Source organism: Bipolaris maydis (genome assembly GCF_028858645.1).
Source record: "Bipolaris maydis strain C4 unplaced genomic scaffold PSV08scaffold_2, whole genome shotgun sequence".
In the NCBI taxonomy this organism is placed as follows: Eukaryota; Fungi; Ascomycota; class Dothideomycetes; order Pleosporales; family Pleosporaceae; genus Bipolaris; species Bipolaris maydis.
The window spans coordinates 510111-529478 of record NW_027093858.1 but is presented as its reverse complement, the minus strand read 5'-3'; the positions used below and the strand labels follow the sequence as shown (position 1 = coordinate 529478).

Here is a 19368-nt window from a genome sequence, read left to right as displayed (position 1 = left end):
GTATTGAGTCTGCTAGAACTTTTGTTTCCCACTACCACATTCCTGTTTTGTGAGACTTGTCTTCTCTGATACAGGCATGGTGCTGATATGCTGCGTCTCCTGAGGGTTCAGCTACATACTGAAGATGTATGCAACGTGACACTTGTATTTTATCCAACGTACTTTGAGCTAGTCCAGAGACCAAAGTGGGTTTTTACGAGAGATGAGCGTTAGGACCTGCCGCAAAAGTCTTTTTCTCGAGCAGTGGTTCGACGTTACTTTCATGGGATCTACATCTGCAGTTGCAATCCGAGAATCCTCTGGTGCTAATTAACAGCTCCACCCAGCTGTCCGCTTGAATGATTCAACATTGTATGATATTAGGCCCATACATAACCACGGGAATCGCAGTTGTTGACTAACCGAAAGCATCGTTAGAATACTCTTATCGCGCTTCAGCGCATCCAAAGACTACAAGTAGGGACCTTGGCATTACAAATATCTCAGTAATACCGAGATGCAACTCTAAACTTGAAATACATGGCGTGATGTACCGTCACATGCGACGTTGACAACGCTGCATGGGAAGAGTAACGGACTCAACGGGCTGAAGCACGCGACGGTCTGATGCACGCTTATCCTACTAAAACAACGACCAGCCTCCTACTTGAAAAGGTAATAACTCCACCATCATAATTCTATGCTACAAGTAACAAGAAGGGAACATCTCCTTGGCGCATGTCCCATGGTAGGAGAGCATCGGGCGCACATGTCAGAGAACAATAATCACGAAACTTAGCCTCTCTCAGCAGTCCAAGGTCTGTCAAGATAGACAACCTCTATCCTTACGCAGCGGATTGCGGGATAGACGTTACGGCAACACCCGACGCTAAGCAACAACGGCCGTTGCAAGCTTCTCTCAGCCGCCGTCTATACCGCCTTCTGCACGGCGCGCCCATCCCGCAGCTGTCAGCCGTTCAAACCCTCAGCTCTCAGCCCACAGCTGAGCCCACCGCCCAGCCCTATTTACTTTACACCCAAGAAAATTCTCTCCTCTCATCAACCCGCAGAACACATTGCGACCCCCCCATCCGCTGATTCACAGAGCCTGTTACATACACTTCTACCCATCAAGGCATTTCGCTGTTAGAAAACACCATTATAACGCAGGAGCGGCGCCCACCCAGGCACACGGAGGCGCCCCAACCCACCCCAGTTCCGTTCCGTTTCCCGCAAATCGCAAACTTGGTTTAACTTAGTACCTAATGTTACGCGAAGTTATCTAATTGGGCATATGGGGCAGGTTTGCACGTGAAGGTGGTTACGTAGTAGAGTAGTCCGGATAGGAGAGATGCGATCGGGTAAGCAGGTTTCCGAGGCGGGAGAAGTGGGGCACGAACGGCGATTGTGTGTGTGTGGCGGTGCTAGAAGGGAGGTAGAGTGGCGAGTGTCGGTTGCGAAGCGAGGAGTAAAGAGAATAGTACGTAGGATAGTATGACGTTTTTTTGGGGGTGTTGTGGGGGGCGGGTGCTATGAATAGATGAAACGGGGGAGCGGTTGTGATTGGGTGGGGTATTTTGGGGGTAAGGGTAGAGTAAGATGCGTAATACATCAGCGGTATAAAGTAGTTTATAGTAGTATAATGTTTCGCCTGGTAAATTACAGATTCAGTCTATACAGAAAAGATTTAACAAGTAACCGTGTACGATACCAGAATACTAGTATTTCCCCATGTACACTACATTGTCCCAACCTCCCCACATACTCATATCCATACTCATACAGTTCATATCCGGTCACATCAAACACTCCATCTCCCTTTATCCCTCTACCTGTACTTTCCCCGAGGCCAAAGAAAGGCTCTACACCCTCACCCTAGCAGCACTCTCGTTCCGCTCAATCGCCATACCGAATCCAAAGTCCTTCCTCCGCTTATTGCCCTTGCGATCACCATACTGCTCATCAAACTTCTTGATCGCATTCAGACTGCTCATGTCCTCGCTGATACTGGCGCTGATTTCCTGCAGCGCTTTATCAAAGTGGCGGGCATGCAGTGTGCGTTTTTCAGGGAAAACATAGTCTTGGCCGCGGACGAGATGTGGGGGCTTAGATGATGACGACGAGGTGGCTGCAGAGTCTGTCTTGCTGGATTCAGACTCTGCGCTGTCGCTCTGTGTTGAAGCGGCTTTTGTGACAGCCAGGGCAGCTTGTTCGTTTTCTTCTTTGACACAGGCGAGAGCTGCTGAGACGGCAATGTTTTTGAGGTCGCTTCCACTATAGAAAGGTGTGCGCTTTGCAATGTCGTCCAAATCGACAGACTCATCTAGTTGCTCGCCCCTGAGATGGATGCGCAGAATTTCTTTGCGGTCGGCTTGCGTAGGCAGATCGACGAGTAGGCGGCGAGGCAGACGACGAATGACGGCGTCATCAAGGTCAAAAGGCCGATTTGTAGCTACCATGACGAACACGGAGAGATCGTTGAGGCCATCCCATTCCTTCAGGAATTGATTGAGAACATCGCGGTGGGACGCCCGTTCGCGCATTGCATCTCTTGATGCGAATACAGCGTCTGCTTCGTCGAGGAACACAATGCATGGCGACAGTTTGCGGGCTAACGAGAAGATGGCGGCAACGTTCTTCTCGCCCTCGCCAACATACTTGTCCATGATCTGACTCCCAGACACTTCAAGTACCGAGCTGCCACTCTCCTTTGCTACTGCTTTGGCAAGAAGTGTCTTGCCAGTACCTGGAGGTCCGTACAGCAGCGCACCCGAAATCTTCTCGGTCGCTAGGATACCATAGCTGAATGCTTCAGGCCGGAGCAACGACAAAGAAGTAATTGTGCGTATCGAGTCTACAGTCTCTGTTGGTACGTGAACCTGCTCGAATGTCGTCTTGATTTGATCGGGGTCTGCAATGCCAAGCATGAGTCGCTTCTCATGCTTGTTGGCAGTAGCCGCTATTTTTTGTAGATTGTTTTGACGCTGCATAGCCCTTTCATCCACACGTTTCCGTGCGGGGTCAGGCTCAATCTTTGCTTCCATACTATTCAGCGTACTCTTGGATCGCTTGGATATCTCGGCCACTTTCTCGAAAAAAGTATACTTGACAGTGTCACTGGATTTCAGCAAGCCTATGGCTAGGGCTACGTGTGCCCAGCTCAACTGGCTTTGTGTATTCCCAGACTTCTGTGCCGGACTCGAAACTAGCAAACCCAGAGCTGTTAGGGCTACTCTGTGCACTTCATCATAAGTCAGCACCCGATTGAAGTGCGATTCCAAAAATATTGGTGCCCAGCTGCGGAAGCTCGACATGCTCTGATCCATGTCAGAGATGCCAGCAGCGGCAGACGGATCCAAAGACCGAAGCATGTCTCGGATGTGATGCAGGTTGATGTTTCGGAATTTGCTCCTTTCGTATGGCGAAATGTCTGCCGAGGACGCTATACTGGTCCCGAGAGATGTAATGGCCTCGTCGAAATTTGGCGTGGTACTACCGGATTCTGCTGCCACGACAATGGTTCTATAGAAACTACTTTCGCCCTCATTCTGAAGACCACGGACGCCGCTGTGGTCTGTTAGCTTCATTGTCGAGATAAAAAAATCAATTTCCTCACCTGGCGTTCAGTTCGGGCGTAAGGTCGCGTGAACAAGTACTTCCCACAATCATGATGCTCTCGCCAGCAATCCGTCGCTTGCGAACGATTTCCTCAAGTCGCTGAATAATACGACCGCCATAGTGAGTGGCATTCAGCTCCTTAAAGTCCTTTACAAGTATGATCTTGGGCTTTGCTGGAACATTGAGCTTTTCCGAGGTCTGGCCAATCTTGACTGCTAAGTTGATGTTTGATCTGGCACCAGCTGGTAATGTTGAGTTTAGATCAAGCTCGGCGCTTTCCTGGCCCAAGGAATAGTCAAAGAATGCTGGGCTTTTGGACGATTTTTGTTGTTGATCAGCAGGGCGGACACGGTGAAGAGCCTCATTGCCGGTGATACCTCGACTTTGCTTGATGTGGTTTGCATCAATCAAAGCTTCCAGAAGAGCAGCCAGCTTGAGATCCTCCAACTGCATCTCAGCGTGATTCTGATTACGTCCAGAATCTTCGTTTGAAGCAGCAGTAGATGATCCAAATGGATTTCCCGAGCCAAGTTGCAGGCCTTGTAGATTCTGAGCCATGGCACGCAAAGCTGGTGTAAGGGCAATGATGGAGAGCGGTATAGCACGAGGACGCATTGCGTTAGGATCCGACTGTTCAATAGACGAAGCTTGTGACCACTCTGCTTCGTCTTCGGCACCGGCTTCCTGCACGTCTGCCACGAAGCCGTTTGTGTCTGCATTTAGCCGATAAGTTTCATAACCCAACGCCCTGATCGAATGTGGAGATGGCTCTGCTCCTTCGCCTAAGTAGTCGGCGGCGAGCTGGGCAAGATCTTGAGCATTTAACAAGACGACGTCAGCGCCCGTTTCAACAGCCCAAGACAAGACACATGCATCGATGGATGCCTCATGCTCAGGCGCAGGTGAATGAAGGATTAGATTGGTCTTGGCAGCAGGGAAAGAGTCGCTGGCGGCTGGCTGTAATGCAGAGAGAGATGCAGCCATAGTGGCGCGAATTTCGGCAACTACTAAGGAGGATAAATGCTTGGAAGTGCCCATCTGCCTGGTCCTGGCGACCTCTCGTTTCCTCGCAGCTATCTCAAGTTTGGCACTTTGTTTTCTCATGGCTTCAATCTTCTTGCGAGGGTCCATGTCGGGGTCGTTTTGTAGCTTGTTCAGCTTTGCCCAGGCTTCGGTGAAAGCGCCGTCGTCTGTGATTGCGGCAGCAGGTACGTCGCCGGGACGTCCAGCTTCTGTACTTGCCACTGCCTCATCATTCTTTGACTGTGACGCTGTATTTTCTGCCGGATCCCTCGGTGCTAATGTTTCCTCGAGGTACTTTTCGACCCTATGCTTCTCATTGTCGTCCAACCGCCGACTCCACAGGCCACGTACCAATCGCGAGAGGACCTGGGCTGGGTCTGATTCGGGCTGAGCAGGTAGTGCGCATGCAGCCTGCTCTCCGGATTCAGCGTGTGTGACTGAGACAGAGAGAACCACAGGTGGTTGTGGGTCTCCAGGTAGGTCCTCCCGCCGTATTACCCTCCTCCTTAGGAACCAGTCTGGTATGTGCACGGGCGGCAGCCCCTGAGTCTTTTTGCCTCGCTGTTGGCGTCGCAGGGCAGCAGAGTACCTGCGCGATGTCTCTCGTGACCGCTGAAGTTTTTGTGCTAGTATGTCGGGATCTTCTACGGCTACCGTGCCGTCTGCTGGGTCTTCTGTGGCGGTTGATGCCTTGGCTCTGTCCGCTGGATCAACGCCGTGCTGATCTGTGGGTGTGCCATTGGGAGCTTGTGGGGGATTTGCTGCTTGCGCGAGGGGGCGCGCAGTGTGGAAAGGCCGTAGTCGTGGTATGGATGGGTAGCGTCGACCGCGGATAAAGCGCGCTGGAGGTCTTTTCGTGGACGCTCGCAGTGCTGACCGAATCACGTACATCCGGACGTCGAAGGCACTCCCGGATATGAAGAGAGAGGAGGCCACAGGAATTGATGGCCTTTGAGCGAGGGTTGAGCACTGGGCTGGGTATGATGGCAATTTCGTCAACTTTCTTCATTGTCTGAACAAGGGTCCAAGCCAAGACATGCGGCTGCACCCGCCCTACGGTACCGCTGCACCCTAGTCACAATATAAAGTCGCAGAAACTTGAAACCGACTACTCGGTCTGTAACATTGATGTCCACGGAGAGTGAATATTTGTCGGTAGCTGCAGTGCTGGAATTCGTGTCAAAACGTGCTGCACAGATGACGTAACCAGCCAGTCTACTTAGCATGGAAACTCGGACTGGAATAAGTGAAAGGTAGATTGCAGGTGCAGAAGGTATGGTGCGTGCGAATCATGTCAAAGAGTTTTACAGAGACTGCATTGATCGCAGCAACCTGAGGCAGACATATGGCGAAACATGTGATTACATTATGCAAACAAGACACATGTAGGGAGGAAATCATGGTGAGTAGAACAACGGGCTGAAGCAGTGGTATGGCTTGGCGTCCCGAGTAAGATGAGCAATCGCTGTCACCGTATGGGACCCGCTGGTAGGCTTGTGAGCTGGGTGTTGTATGTGTGTGTATGTACATGTGTATGCACTGCTGTGCTGACAGAGGTGAGGTATAAATCCTGACGGCCGCTTATCCAGCACCCATGCCCAGGGCCTAGACACAAATACGAAGACATGGAGATTGGCTGGCTAACGCATCGGTGGAGATGCAAAGAAGGGGGGCCTCTCGGAGAGATTGTGGAGAGGGAGCTGAGATGACTTGTCGGTCTGCAGAGATGGCTCACTATGCGTGCTCTTCTCTTCGCCAGCCATCCTTGCTTGCCATTTCATGCTCGTGGTTTTTACTATACTATGCTATTGTTTACCGTGGTCATCTCCGCGCCTGCACGGGGCACGCATGTAGCGCCAGCAGATGTCGCAATCGAATACAGTGCCGGTGTCATTGGTGCGCAGCGTGGATCCTGGAGAGGAGCGTGTTTGTATTTTGTTCTGCCACGTCGTGCGCTGTGGTGCATGGACTCTTAGTAGGCGCATGCCCACAGCGAGGCCAATCGCCAGATGGCACCGAGGGCAGACGCGTGTGTGGTGGCTGTGGTGTGTGTTTACAGGGCGTCCAGACGTGCCATCGTCGAGGGTATCGTGCACGTCGGTGCACAGAGTTTGTCGATGTCCATGGAGGGCAGAAGATAGGCCAGCCCCGCGAATATCAGAGTGGCTGAAACGGAGCGCATGCGGTTGTGTGATGGTCAAGGTCCAAGGTTCGAGGGGCAGGGCCCACATCATCGGGGGTACTAAGCGAGCGGCTCTGATTGGCCGCCGCCCCTCCGCCTGTTCCTGCTGTTCCTGACAGTGGCCCGTGCACCATGGCGATCGTCAATTCCTTCTGCGTGTTGACCGCCCGGGCGAGTTGGCTGTTGAGTCCAATTCACTCGTCCAGGCGCTGGCCTGCCTACTTTACCATCTCAAACTGCCCTGCAGGGCCCCCTGCCATCTCCATCGCCGTCCTCGACAATATCTATATCCTTCGCCCACTCCCCCACCCACGTCATCTGGAGGTGCGCGGTCGCTTCGCGATAGCTTCGGGTCAACCCTTTCTTAGTTAGCCGCGTACCATTGATTCCCTTACCAACCACGCGACGGGCCCTTCACCCACCTCCTCCAAGCAGGCGCACCCAGTGCCATGACGCCTTTTTGACATGTCTGCTAGCCATCCCACACCTCATCCACCATCGACCTGGAGGCCGCGATGTCGCTTACGCCCTCCAATTCCCGGATGAGCCCAGCGGTTGGCACTGGCATCAAGCTGACTGCTTCTCCCTCTCCCTTCTACAAAGCCACCCCGCGCGCCTCGCCCGTCAAGCAAGCGCGCGCCGAAGTCAACCTTTCGCTGCGCCAAGTCATCGGAACCACGACCAATTCGCCCAATGCCTTTGACAGTCTGCCCTCAGGTTCCACTTTTGGCTATGCTGCTGGTGCTGCAGCTGTCATTGCTGCCATAGATGATCGCGGCCATGTTACCCAGCGTTTCTATCGCGCACGGCCTGCTACCAATCCCATCAATCCCTCAGCATCAATCTATGGCGGCCCATCAACACCCACCCAGAATGAGAGCCGCAACCGCACAGCTGTCTCTCTGCGCGACGCCAGTTTTGGCGCTTCGTCAGCCTCCTCACCCAGCAGTCAGGACTGGGCAGACTCTCCCAATAATAAAGCTTGGACCACCAGGGACAAGATAAAGGCAGCAACCTGCGTTAGCTTCAGTCCCGACGGCAAATACTTTGCTGTAGGAGAGGCAAGTCACATGCTTACACCTAATTCTGTTACATCCTAACTTACTTCAGACGGGCTACAAACCTCGCGTCCTCATCTTCTCCGCCTCCACAGATGTCCCTTGCGATACCCCTCTCTCATCACTTACGGACCATACGTTTGGCGTAAACTGCGTAGCATTCAGCCCCGATTCTCGTTTCCTCGCAAGTCTAGGCTCAGCCAACGATGGCTTTCTCTACATCTGGCACATCAACTCGCGCTCCGGAGCTGCCACGCTCCATGCTAGCAACAAGTGTGTCAGTCGAATCAACCGGATGGCCTGGATGGGAAACAAGCTGATTACCGTTGGCGTCCGCCATGTCAAAGTCTGGAAGATTGACGATATCAATACCACACTGCGCATCACCAGAGGTCGTCAGAGCGATGCTTCTTTTCTTTCTAGTTCCATGCACAAAACATTGCCGGGGAGAAATTGCATTCTTGACAGCCTCAAAGAATCCACATTTACCAGCGTCGTTGCCATAGCCCGAAACAAGGCTATTGTAGCTTCCGACAAGGGGGATATTTGTCTGATTGACGATTCAGAATCAGATCAACGCTTCCGCAAGCTGGCAGATGCTGGATTTGCCGTAAGCTCACTAGCGGCAGACGTCAAAGGTCGACTTCACGTTGTCGGTAGCCAAGGAACACTGAAGACATTCAACATCAGTGAGATTACAGGAATAAGGACTCCTCCACCATCTCCCCCGCCGCGGGTTCAGTCTCCTACCGTCCCAGTTACCGATTGCGAACAAATTGGCGTCATTGCTTGCTTGAAAGACTACGTTGTCACCGTTGATTCCCAACGAGCCATTCGGCTGTCGCAGTTGTGTTCTGACGATGATGATGCAGTTGTTGGTAAGGTGGTTCGCACGTTGCCGGCACATGGCAAAGCGGTACTTGGTGTACATGCAGGGCTCGCTCAACCCAACGTTTTCGATGCTTCCTACTATACATGGGCTGCCGACGGGACAGTCATTTTCTGGAGTCAGGGCGCATGTAAAGACTCTCTCCAAGTCTACCTTGAACAGCTAGACGACCCTGAGGCGGTTCCTAATGAACTGAGGACTGTACGCGTCACTGCTGACGGTGCAAATCTCATAGCAGGAGACAAATTCGGCGTATTGAGATTCATTAACTGTGAAACGAAGACTTGCACGCTGGAATTCAAAGCACATGCAAGCGAAATCACCAGTATCGCCATACACGAAGAAGAGCAAGAGATATTTGTCGCTTCGGCCAGTCGAGACCGGACTGTGCAAGTCTTTACGCGAACTGGAGAGACTTGGGAGCTGTTGCAAACACTGGACGAGCATGTCGGATCAGTGAATGGAGTCACATTTTCACGCGATGGTACACGCCTGGTGTCGTCCTCAAGCGATCGAAGTCTGGTGGTTCGCGAACGATTGTCGCTCGAAGATGACAATGGAACCAATCGCGCCTTCGTGATGTCACGGGCCATTATTGTAAAAGCCACACCCGTGTCTACGGCATGGGATGTCGATCTGGATGATACCCTTCTGGTTTCAACCATCGATCGTCAGGTGCACAAATTTGACATCCGCACAGGTCAATGCCTCAGCAATTTCCGTGCGTGTGATACAGATGGAGGAGACGCCGTTGTTTTGTCGTCCCTGGTTCACATATCTCGCGGCTGGGGCGCTCCATTGATCGCTGGCGTATCGAGCACAGATAAGTCGATACGTGTATACGATGACAACGGTTTGCTAGTTGCTCGTGACTGGGGCCATACCGAGGGTGTTTCTAATATTGCGCTCGTGAATACGCCTCAAGGTTTAGCAGATGAATCAAGCGAAAAGTCGCTAGTTACTGTCGCAGTAGACGGGACTATATTTGTGTGGGATCTTGGCATCCAGACACCAAGTCGCCCCGATCCTCCAAAGGCTCCTGATCTACTTGCTCCAAACACGCCATCAAAAGAAGATCTGTTATCCAACAGGCCACCTCTACGGCGCGTACTGTCGCAGTCAGAATTGGCGCGTTATCAGCGCTCGAATCAGGAGGGAGACTCGACACCGAGTGGGAGCAGGTCACCAAAACTGAGAAAGAAGCTCTCAAAAATCTCCTTGGGCTCGACTCCCAAGCTAGAACCTTCTCCTATACCAAGCAGCGCGCGGGACGGGCAAATGACCTGTCAAGAGAAGGGCACAGGGCGGCGAAACAAGAATCGTTCGCCGTCCCCTCCAAGTCCCAGGAACACACAACGACCCAAGCGCCGCGGATCAACAGACGCTAGGAATCGTAATAAAGCACCTGTCCGTGAATTTGGGACTATTGATGGATCGACAGAAAGCTTGTGCAGAACACTCCGGGCCTATAGGAAGCGCCTTGCAAATTCTACCGATACCATGAGCCCTGAACTCGCAAAGGAGGTTGAGAGAGAGCTTGCTGTGACTGCAAGAGCAATTGGTGACCGGGTCAAAACCAAGGCTTTTGAAGAAACAGTCATGATAAAGTTGCTAGATCAGTACTCTGAGCGGCTGGTCAACATGCTGGATGAAAAGATTGCAGCCAGCGTGGCCCAACGCGTGCGTGAGAGCAGCGTAGGCAATTTTTCAGACGGGCCTGATTCCCCTCGCGTTGTTCACCGTCCCTCTGCAAGTAGAACTGACAGTGAGGGTATGAGGAGTTTTCGTGAGGAATTTGATTCTGGCGCCGAGGTCCAGGATAGCGGGAAGAAGTAGGCAGTGTAAGATAGGTGGTTTTGCTCTAAGGGCCGGATATACAAGCCGCACATGATGAACAGTGCGGCAGATGCGGCGTTGAGAGGTGTTTTGTAAGTACGTCAAGCGGGCGTTTTTTCTTTTTGGGATAGCGAATGATGCTCTTTTCATCGTTTTGAGCATACACACCCATTAGGCGTTGGAAAGCGGGAAGATATGGCCCGGGTTTGGCCATTTGTTTTACTGTTTATTTTTTTATTCCTTATCTCTTTTTGTCTACAGTACCACTACGCATGACATAATCGTAGTTCTTAGTTTTAGGGTTTTCCTTTTCTTTTCCTTTGTTCATAGCCTCACTCGCTTGATAATGCGCACATATCTCCATCGTACCTGGGACCCCTTCACTATGTGATTCCTTTTATATTTACAACTTCGCAACCTCTTGCAGAATCCTTAGGTCTTCCCTGCTCAAATCCGCCAAACTCTTCTTACCCAGATTCGAAAGCGAATTATCAGTATCAGCCAGTAGACAATCCAGCACATGCTTCACACCCTCTTCACCCCCCATAGCAAGTCCATATGCATACGGACGGCCCACAAGCACAGCCTTCGCACCCAGCGCCAGCGCCTTAAGTACATCCGACCCGGTCCTAATCCCCGAATCAAAAAGAACCGTCAAATCACTTTCCTTCACCTTCTCATCCGCCGTAATCTCCGCCAGCGCATCCAACGACCCAATCGCACCGTCAAGCTGTCGCCCCCCATGATTCGACACGACAATACCATCTATCCCGTATTCAATCGCACGATGCGCATCCTCAACCGTTTGAATCCCCTTGAGCACAATCGGACCCTTCCACAGCGACTTGAGTATCTCAAGCTGACTCCAATCCCTATACGTTCCCGACGCGACCAGACTCGTAAAGAACAGCGCCTTCTTCATCACCGACGCATGCGCCAGCACCTTGGCCGCGCCCCCTATGCTCCCGGGCCGCTTAAGAATCTGCCATATCTCCGCGACTTTCTCGGCCGCCGACCGCGTGTCGCGGGCTTGTTCTTCGGCAAACAGCTGGTTGAAGACGGGGTCTGAGAAGGCGACTTGGCAGCCCTGGCCCCAGACAAAGGGCAGGTACGAGGCGTCGAGGTCGTTGGGGCGCCAACCGATGACGAAGGTGTCGAGGGTTACGACGAGGACTTTGTATCCGTTTGCCCAAGCGCGCGACAGGAGGGAAGCGGTGAAAGACTCGGCAGCGGGTTTGGGCCAGTAGAGCTGGAACCAGCGGTCTCCCTGTGAGCCGTTTGCGGCGGCGACTTGCTCGATGCTGCGGGTTGCGGCCGTGGAGAGGATCATGGGGATTTTGGCGGCGGCGCAGGCGCGCGCCGTCGCTTCTTCGCCGTCTTGATGCAGGATTTCTTGCACCCCGATAGGCGCGGCGAGCAGCGGGCTCGGGTATTTGGTGCCAAAGAGCGTGACGCTCATGTCGCGCCGGGTGACGGGGACAAGCATTTTGGGTAGGAGGCGGTAGCGCGAGAAGGCGGAGAGGTTGGAGCGGTAGGTATCTTCGCTACCGGCTGAGCCGGCGACGTAGAGGAAGTTGGGGAGGGGGATTGCGGCGCGGGCGCTGGCCTCCCATTGTGAGGGTTTGGTGGAGTATTTGGGTGGGTGGAGGGAGGAGTAGATGTCGCGTTGGTAGGATGAGTACGATGTTGGGTCTGGTTCATAGTCTGTTGTTTCTGCCGTTTTGGAAAGCACTTTTGTGTCCGTCATTGTGAGGAAAGTATTGGTTTTGTTGAATTATAGTGGATGTTGTACGAATGTGACTGTTTGCATGGTTTGCTGCAACCGAGGAGATGGGATGAGTGGAAATGCGGAGGACGCGACCGATCGACGCGGAGATGTGGGGGACCAATCGAGGCTTGACATGCCGAGGCTCCCCACTACCCGCGTTTGGGCCAACCAACATTTGTAGGAGGTTGTGACTATCTTACTCGTGTTGTTTTCCCTCATCTTGTGAAGTGGGAAGTAGGTGTTTAGGATGGGTCAGATATGAAAAGACCGCCGCGGTTTACCTGCCAGCAGTGGATATGCAAATGTGTTTGTAAATAAGACAGGTGGTAAGGAGCAGACACCACGACCCACCCTGGGGCAGGAAAGAATTGGTTGCTTGAAAGGCTCCTCACCGCCCAAAACACCGTTCCCAAACGACCAGTGATACAGTAAAAACATCAATTTTTCATGATAACCTTTAACTTTCATCCGCGTTATTCATATCGTTACTGAGGCCACAATGGCATCGTCCATATTTTGGGGCTTTACAGCAGCCGTCGTTGTAGCTATACTTGCAGCACGACACAGCGTCTACCATATCTCGTTGCTGCCAGCAATTGGTCCCTTGCTTTATGCTCGCATTGGTTGTCCAACGGTGACTACGCATACTGGCTATCTGGGCTATGGAGGTACTGAGAAACCTCATCATTCAAGCTGGGACGCTTGGTGGCATCCACAACGCAGCCATGACAGAGGCGATAAGAACAAGGATAGTGCAGGCGTACTGACAGAGGACTGGAATATCTTGTATCATCTTGGTGGTAATGGGCCGTGGGTTGAGAAGGTTATTGATATTGTCGAGGGTGGTGTCGCAACACCTGAGGGATGCGAGGTGGTGCAGGTTCACATGGTATGTTTCTGCTTACTATTGTTGTTGGAGTACTGGTCGTGGGGCATCCTGATTCCTCCATTTCCATGGCATATGCTGAGGGAAAGCAATTGCTGACGTCAGTTGTGAAGATGGCCCGGCATGCTGAGCGGTATCCTACAAAGAGAGCTGGTAGTGGTGAGTGAACATGTAGGCTATGGTTTTTGATATATGCTTACCATATTTACAGCCCAGAAAGCTGTGGTTAAGCGTATGAAACAATCAGGAAAGGTCTTTACCGGCAACTTGTCGTTTTTCAATGGATGGGAACTTTTCTGGACTTCAGGTACGTCCTTGGTTCACCTAAAGACTGACTTCACACTTATCAGATGGAGATAGATGAAGAAGACCTAGAGCAACTCACATCAACTGGTCCTTTTGCCGGAACGCTTGGCTCCTTTACTACAGGAGTTCGTCTCCGCACTCGCTACCGACATCTGATTGATCAAGCTGCGGCGATTCATCCGGATCATCCTACTACCTTTTGGGCCAGTGGCTCCAACCGTGTAATCGAGACAGCTAAACACTTCGCTGCAGGTTTTTTCGGACTCGACTACGCCAGTAAAAACACAGCGAACCTCTCAGTCATATCAGAGCACTCCTCACTCGGTGCAGATACGCTAACACCCGGACGGACTTGTATCGCCAACAAGAAAGACAAAGAGCACGGTCAGCCAAAGGGATATCGTCTTATGCACAAATACCGCTCTATTTACATGCCTCCTATCCGCAAACGTCTTCTCGAACAAACAGGCATGGAATTCAATGACGAAGAGATTTACGCCATGCAGGAAATGTGTGGATTTGAAACCACAGTTCGTGGACGGAGTGATTGGTGCAATGTCTTCACCCAAGAAGATTTTCTCAGTTTTGAGTATGCGAGAGACATCCTGCACTACTACCGCGCCGGACCAGGACAAAAATATGCAAAGAGCATGGGGTGGCTGTGGGTGAATGCAACGACGAATCTGTTGGTGCAAGGCCCAGAAGAGGCAGGCCCACTGTTCTTCAGCTTGTGAGTCCATTGATTTATTATAGCCCCCATGGCTTATTGCACAGAAATGTGAACTAACATGAGGCCAAACACAGTGTTCACGATGGCGATATCGCACCCATGATCTCCGCTCTTCATGTCATCAACGACGAACAACACCTCCCCATTACACATATTCCCCACGACCGCAAATGGCGCAAGTCCCAAGTCTCACCCATGGGCGGGCGCATCATCTTCGAACTCCTCTCATGCAGAGCAGGTAATGGCGACGATAGCCCTCGAGAAAAGTTTGTCAGACTCAATATCAACGACGGAATCACGGCCTTCCCGGATTGTCACAGCGGACCAGGCAAGAGTTGTCCTTTGGCTGAATTTGCCAAAAGAACGAAGAGGAAGGGCGAGGAAGTGCAAGAGTTCAAAGACCTGTGTGGATTAAGTGATGATGCAGCCAAGAGGATAACGTTTTTGAATCAGAAAAAGATTAGTGAGTAAAAGGTGGTAGTGACGGGCGAAAGTACGGCTCTTCCTTGTGTATGTCAATCTCCTGAATGGAGAAAATAATTTTAAAATGCCCAGTGTTTGGCGGTACAACTATGCCATGCGAAACTATCTTGACCGAGATCAGATGAGATAAACAGTTGTCTTAGAAAAAAAGACGATCTAATCACCAAAGTTTGTCCTTTGCAAGCAGTGAAACTAGCCTCCCCTTTCTACTTTGCTTCCTTTCATTTGCGGAACTAGGGGAGGGTCGCAAAAAAGTAGTTCCATGACATAGTGCTGTAGATGAAAACGGAAGGATTGAGTTAGGCGTTTTAGTATAGATCTTGCAGCGTTTGCTGCAGGTCTAGTGCGTCTTGGATGAACGGATTTATTACACAGGGTTTATCCAGGTAGGTAGCTGGACAAGTGGGGCTGTCTAGTTTCTTAATACGAGCTTGTATGTGTTGAAGGAAAATAATATCCATTTACGCCAAGCGAGTGATGTTACTGGAGGATATCTGTTAATGCAAGCAGATCCTATGGGCGGGGATGTGAGTGGGGTTGTCAGAGCTATGTATTTTTTTCCAATCGCGAGCAGAACCGATTTACAAGTTTTTGCACTTTTACCAATCACTTGACTTTTTCTCTCTCTATCTCAGAAAATAATGGCAAGCCACACCCCAACCTGCCGGAACCGGGTATCAAAGAAATTGACTTCGCAGTCAAAGTACACAGTAAAAGGATTCGGGTGGATTTTAGCGAGACTCTGTCTTGCACTTTTACATAGTACTATTCACTTGACTTCACCGCACAGAACTCCTACTAGGTAGTAACAAGACGAGTTCTTACTTCGTATTAGCGTCTTGCAAGTATATTTTCCTAGTTTGCAAAAGTTCTCATCACATCATACTACGGATTTAGTGGTGAAGCCGGTGCCGCGAATAAGCCTGGCAATCTGGGAAGGCAGACTATTTTGGTGACGTCATGCAATCTGTGTGCTGCGCCAGCAGGCTGTGCTACACAATGCCTAGTGCCCCGCCCAGCTGAACAAGCTTACATACTACTTATTAGGCTACTAGCAATAACACACCAAAATCTCTATCCACACTCAAAGCACTCAGAAAAACGTAGCAATGAGCTTTGGGTTCAGCATTGGTGACTTTCTGGCGGCGATTGAACTGGCTAACAAGATCAGGAAAGACTTCGTTGGCGCTCCAAGCCAGTTCAAGGACATATCCAATGTGTATGTTACCGCAATAGATGAAAGGGCTATACTGATACAGTTGTCAAATAGGCTCCGAAGCCTTTCTATTGTCCTTAACGATGCTGAAGTAACGGTGTTCGAACATGAACTCAATCCTCAAGAAGCAGCAGATTTCCGGAATGTTCTTGATGATTGCCAACGAACTCTTCGCAAGCTGGAACAAACAGTAGACAAGTATATCGTCATGGACTCACAGCAAACGAGCATCAGCGGCAAGCTGAAGAAAGCATGGAAGCGACTATCTATGGAGCCAGAGGACATCCGCGATCTTCGGAGTGATGTCAACATCAATATTGATCTACTCACCGCACTGACCGGGCGGCTTACTCGGGACAACACCTTCAAACTAGTGCGGTACCAAGAAGACAAGGAGCGGCAAGCCATCCTTGACTGGCTAACGCCAACTGACTATGCTCCTCAGCAGAACGACTTCCTCAAGCAGTGGCAAGCTGGATCTGGAAAATGGCTTCTAGACTCAGCGGAATTCAAAAGCTGGTTAGATACCAAGAAGCAGAAACTATTTTGCCCAGGCATACCAGGAGCTGGGAAGACAATACTCACATCAATTGTAATAGAAGAGCTTTCTTCACGCTTCCAAGACGAAAGTAACTACGGTATTGCATACATTTACTGCAATTTCAAGCGGCAAGACGAGCAGACTTTAGAAGACCTACTCGCAAGCGTACTGAAGCAGCTAGCTCAAGCAAGATTTTCTCTCCCACAAACCGTCAGGTCTCTCCATGACAGGTACGAATCTATGAAGGCCCGGCCTTCGATAGATGACATCAAAATGGCCCTTCATTCGGTAGCTGCTGAGTTTTCGCGAGTCTTCATCCTTGTCGATGCGCTGGACGAATGTCGAGTCAATGACAGTTGCCGAGCGAAGCTACTTTCACAACTCTCAGAGCTTCAGACCAATTGTGGAGCAAATCTTTTCGCAACATCAAGGTTCATTCCGGACATCATGGAAAGATTTGAAGGAGACACATGGTTGGAAATCCGCGCCAGCGAGCAAGACATCCAGAGATATATTGAAGCACATATCGATGAACTGCCGCGTTTTGTCGGACGAGATCCGGATCTACAGCAGGAAATTAGCTCTAAGATTGTCAAAGCTGTCGATGGCATGGATGTAGCTTCTTACCCCGTTCTTGAAGATTTTACTAACTGTACTAGGTTTCTACTTGCACAACTCTATCTCAATTCCTTAAAAGGAAAAAGATCCCGAACAGCTATTCGAGACGCTCTGAAGAAACTGCCCACCGGCACAGAATCATACAATTGTGCATATTCTGATGCTATGACGAGAATCGAAAGACAGCTACCGGATGAAGCAATGCTTGCGAAGGAAGCTCTGTCATGGATCACTTGCGCAAAGAGGCCACTGACCACAACTGAGCTTCAGCATGCTCTTGCAGTCAAAGATGGACAAGAAGAACTCGACGAAGACAACAAATCAGACATCGAGGATATTGTCTCAGTATGTGCTGGACTAGTCACTGTTGACGGAGAGAGTGGCATTATTCGCTTAGTGCATTACACAACTCAAGAATACTTCGAACGGACACAAAAGAACTGGTTTCCAAACGCAGAATTCGATATCACGACGATTTGTTTAACTTATCTCTCTTTTGCAGTCTTTGGAAGCGGACCTTGCGACACAGACTATGAATTTGAGAAGCGGCTGCAACTGAACCCATTGTACGAATATGCCGCGCGCTACTGGGGTCACCATGCTTGTCAGGTCCGGAGTTCGCTTCCGAAAGTCATCGAATTTTTCCGTCACGAGATAAATGTGGAAGCAGCAGTTCAAGCAATGCTAGTCCGCAAGCTTTTCCCATCGCAGAATTGCTATAGTAAAGGTTTTTCCAGGCAAATGACAGGACTGCATTTATGTGCATATTTCGGGCTTGTGGACGTAGCCGCGACAGTTATTTATTTTGCAGGCCTCAACTCGAGAAATGACAACGGCCAGACACCGCTATTTCTGGCCGCCAGAGGAGGGCACGAATGTGTAGTTAAGCTACTACTAGACACAGGCAAGGTTGAGATTGATCTTAAAGATAATTATGATCAGACACCGCTATTAGTAGCCGCTAGAGAAGGGCACGAAGGTGTGGTTAAGCTACTACTAGATACGGGCAAGGTTGAGGTTGACTCAAGGGATAAATGCGGCAAGACACCGCTATTCTGGACTGCTAGAAATGGACATGAAGACGTAGTGAAGCTGCTGCTGGACACAGGCAAGGCTGAAATCGATTCGAGGGATAAACACGGCCGGACAACGCTATTCTGGGCTGCTAGACATAGACATGAAGGTATAGTGAAGCTATTACTAGATACGGGAAAGGTTGAGGTTGACTCAAGGGATAAACACGGCCGGACACCGCTATTCTGGGTTGCTAGAAATGGACATGAAGGTATATTGAAGCTGCTGCTAGACACGGGCAAGATTGAGGTTGACTCAAGGGATGAATACGGCGAGACACCGCTATTCTGGGCTGCTAGAAACAGACATGAAGACGTAGTTAAATTGTTGCAGTCCGCCGGTGCTTCATAGTTCATTTGTCACTTAGGACATGTATATTAGCCACCCGCCTACCCGCTACCTTGCAAGGTAGCGTTCCTTATATGTCCAAAAAAATGTGCTTCAGGATATCCTTTGCTCTGGAATCTAATTGCCTAAAAAACCACCCTTCTACTTATTAAGGCGTATTACATAGACAATAACTGCTGTGGCATACGTACACATGTTGAACAACATAAGAGAGAGATGTTAAAGAACAGGATTCAGATCAGGACAATCAGCATACGACGCTAAAGCAAGCAGAGGGTAGCTCGATATAAGGGCTGATTTGGCTTGCTATGCAGAGGTCGCTGTTCAAAGTTTTAATTCTGGATCCACTGCCTGTAAACAGATTGACGAGCGTCAATATCTTAGCGGTAGTGACCCAGTACCAGGGCAAGTACGAGAAGGCTGAAAAGCTTTATCAAAGGACATTGGAAACAAATATCCAGATACTTGTAGCACAGTATCCTGACGTGTTAGCAAGCGTGGACAGTTCAGCTACCGTGCTGCAGCCCCAGGGCACTTTTGAAGAAGCTGAGAAACTATACCATCAAGTACTGAGAGGGAGAGAGAAGGAGCTAGGAGATGACCATCCCGACACGCTGACATCTGTCTACTGCCTCGTTCGTCTCTTACGTACGCTGCGCCAATACTCAGAAGCAGCAGAGCTTTATCAAAGGGCGTGCGATGGATACACGCAACAGCTTAGTCCTCATATTGTTGCTGCCACGCTCATTTCATAATTATGCAGCAAGCGGCAGAGCAAACTAGGTCACCTTGAGGTGACGGTCTATCTCCAGG

The 19368-nt window shown here is 50.5% G+C and overlaps 5 protein-coding genes across 5 annotated transcripts; 3 read left to right on the top strand and 2 right to left on the bottom strand.

The window, feature by feature from the left end:
* Positions 1 to 1765: 1765 nt before the first annotated feature.
* On the bottom strand, positions 1766 to 5511 carry PSV08DRAFT_215142 (uncharacterized protein; the record flags this gene model as incomplete). The annotated part of the gene is made up of 3 exons (XM_066092122.1): positions 1766 to 3546; positions 3596 to 4860; positions 4972 to 5511. The coding sequence occupies 3 exons, from the start codon at positions 5509 to 5511 to the stop codon at positions 1842 to 1844; spliced, it is 3510 nt and encodes a 1169-aa protein (XP_065949717.1). The 3' UTR covers positions 1766 to 1841.
* A 1806-nt stretch (positions 5512 to 7317) lies between these two features.
* On the top strand, positions 7318 to 10598 carry PSV08DRAFT_383669 (quinon protein alcohol dehydrogenase-like superfamily; the record flags this gene model as incomplete). The annotated part of the gene is made up of 2 exons (XM_014229488.2): positions 7318 to 7854; positions 7913 to 10598. The coding sequence occupies 2 exons, from the start codon at positions 7318 to 7320 to the stop codon at positions 10583 to 10585; spliced, it is 3210 nt and encodes a 1069-aa protein (XP_014084963.1). The 3' UTR covers positions 10586 to 10598.
* Positions 10599 to 10894: 296 nt separating this feature from the next.
* On the bottom strand, positions 10895 to 12418 carry PSV08DRAFT_383663 (FMN-dependent dehydrogenase). Its single transcript, XM_014229489.2, has one exon. It carries the CDS (start codon positions 12330 to 12332, stop codon positions 10989 to 10991), a length of 1344 nt encoding a protein of 447 aa, XP_014084964.1. The 5' UTR covers positions 12333 to 12418; the 3' UTR covers positions 10895 to 10988.
* A 434-nt stretch (positions 12419 to 12852) lies between these two features.
* Positions 12853 to 14746, top strand: PSV08DRAFT_215134 (histidine phosphatase superfamily; the record flags this gene model as incomplete). The annotated part of the gene is made up of 5 exons (XM_066092121.1): positions 12853 to 13242; positions 13353 to 13398; positions 13451 to 13546; positions 13600 to 14275; positions 14350 to 14746. The coding sequence occupies 5 exons, from the start codon at positions 12853 to 12855 to the stop codon at positions 14744 to 14746; spliced, it is 1605 nt and encodes a 534-aa protein (XP_065949716.1).
* A 1090-nt stretch (positions 14747 to 15836) lies between these two features.
* On the top strand, positions 15837 to 18558 carry PSV08DRAFT_215130 (uncharacterized protein; the record flags this gene model as incomplete). Its single annotated transcript, XM_014229491.2, has 2 exons — positions 15837 to 15977; positions 16029 to 18558. Exons 1-2 carry the CDS (start codon positions 15868 to 15870, stop codon positions 18556 to 18558), a joined length of 2640 nt encoding a protein of 879 aa, XP_014084966.2. The 5' UTR covers positions 15837 to 15867.
* Positions 18559 to 19368: the final 810 nt, after the last annotated feature.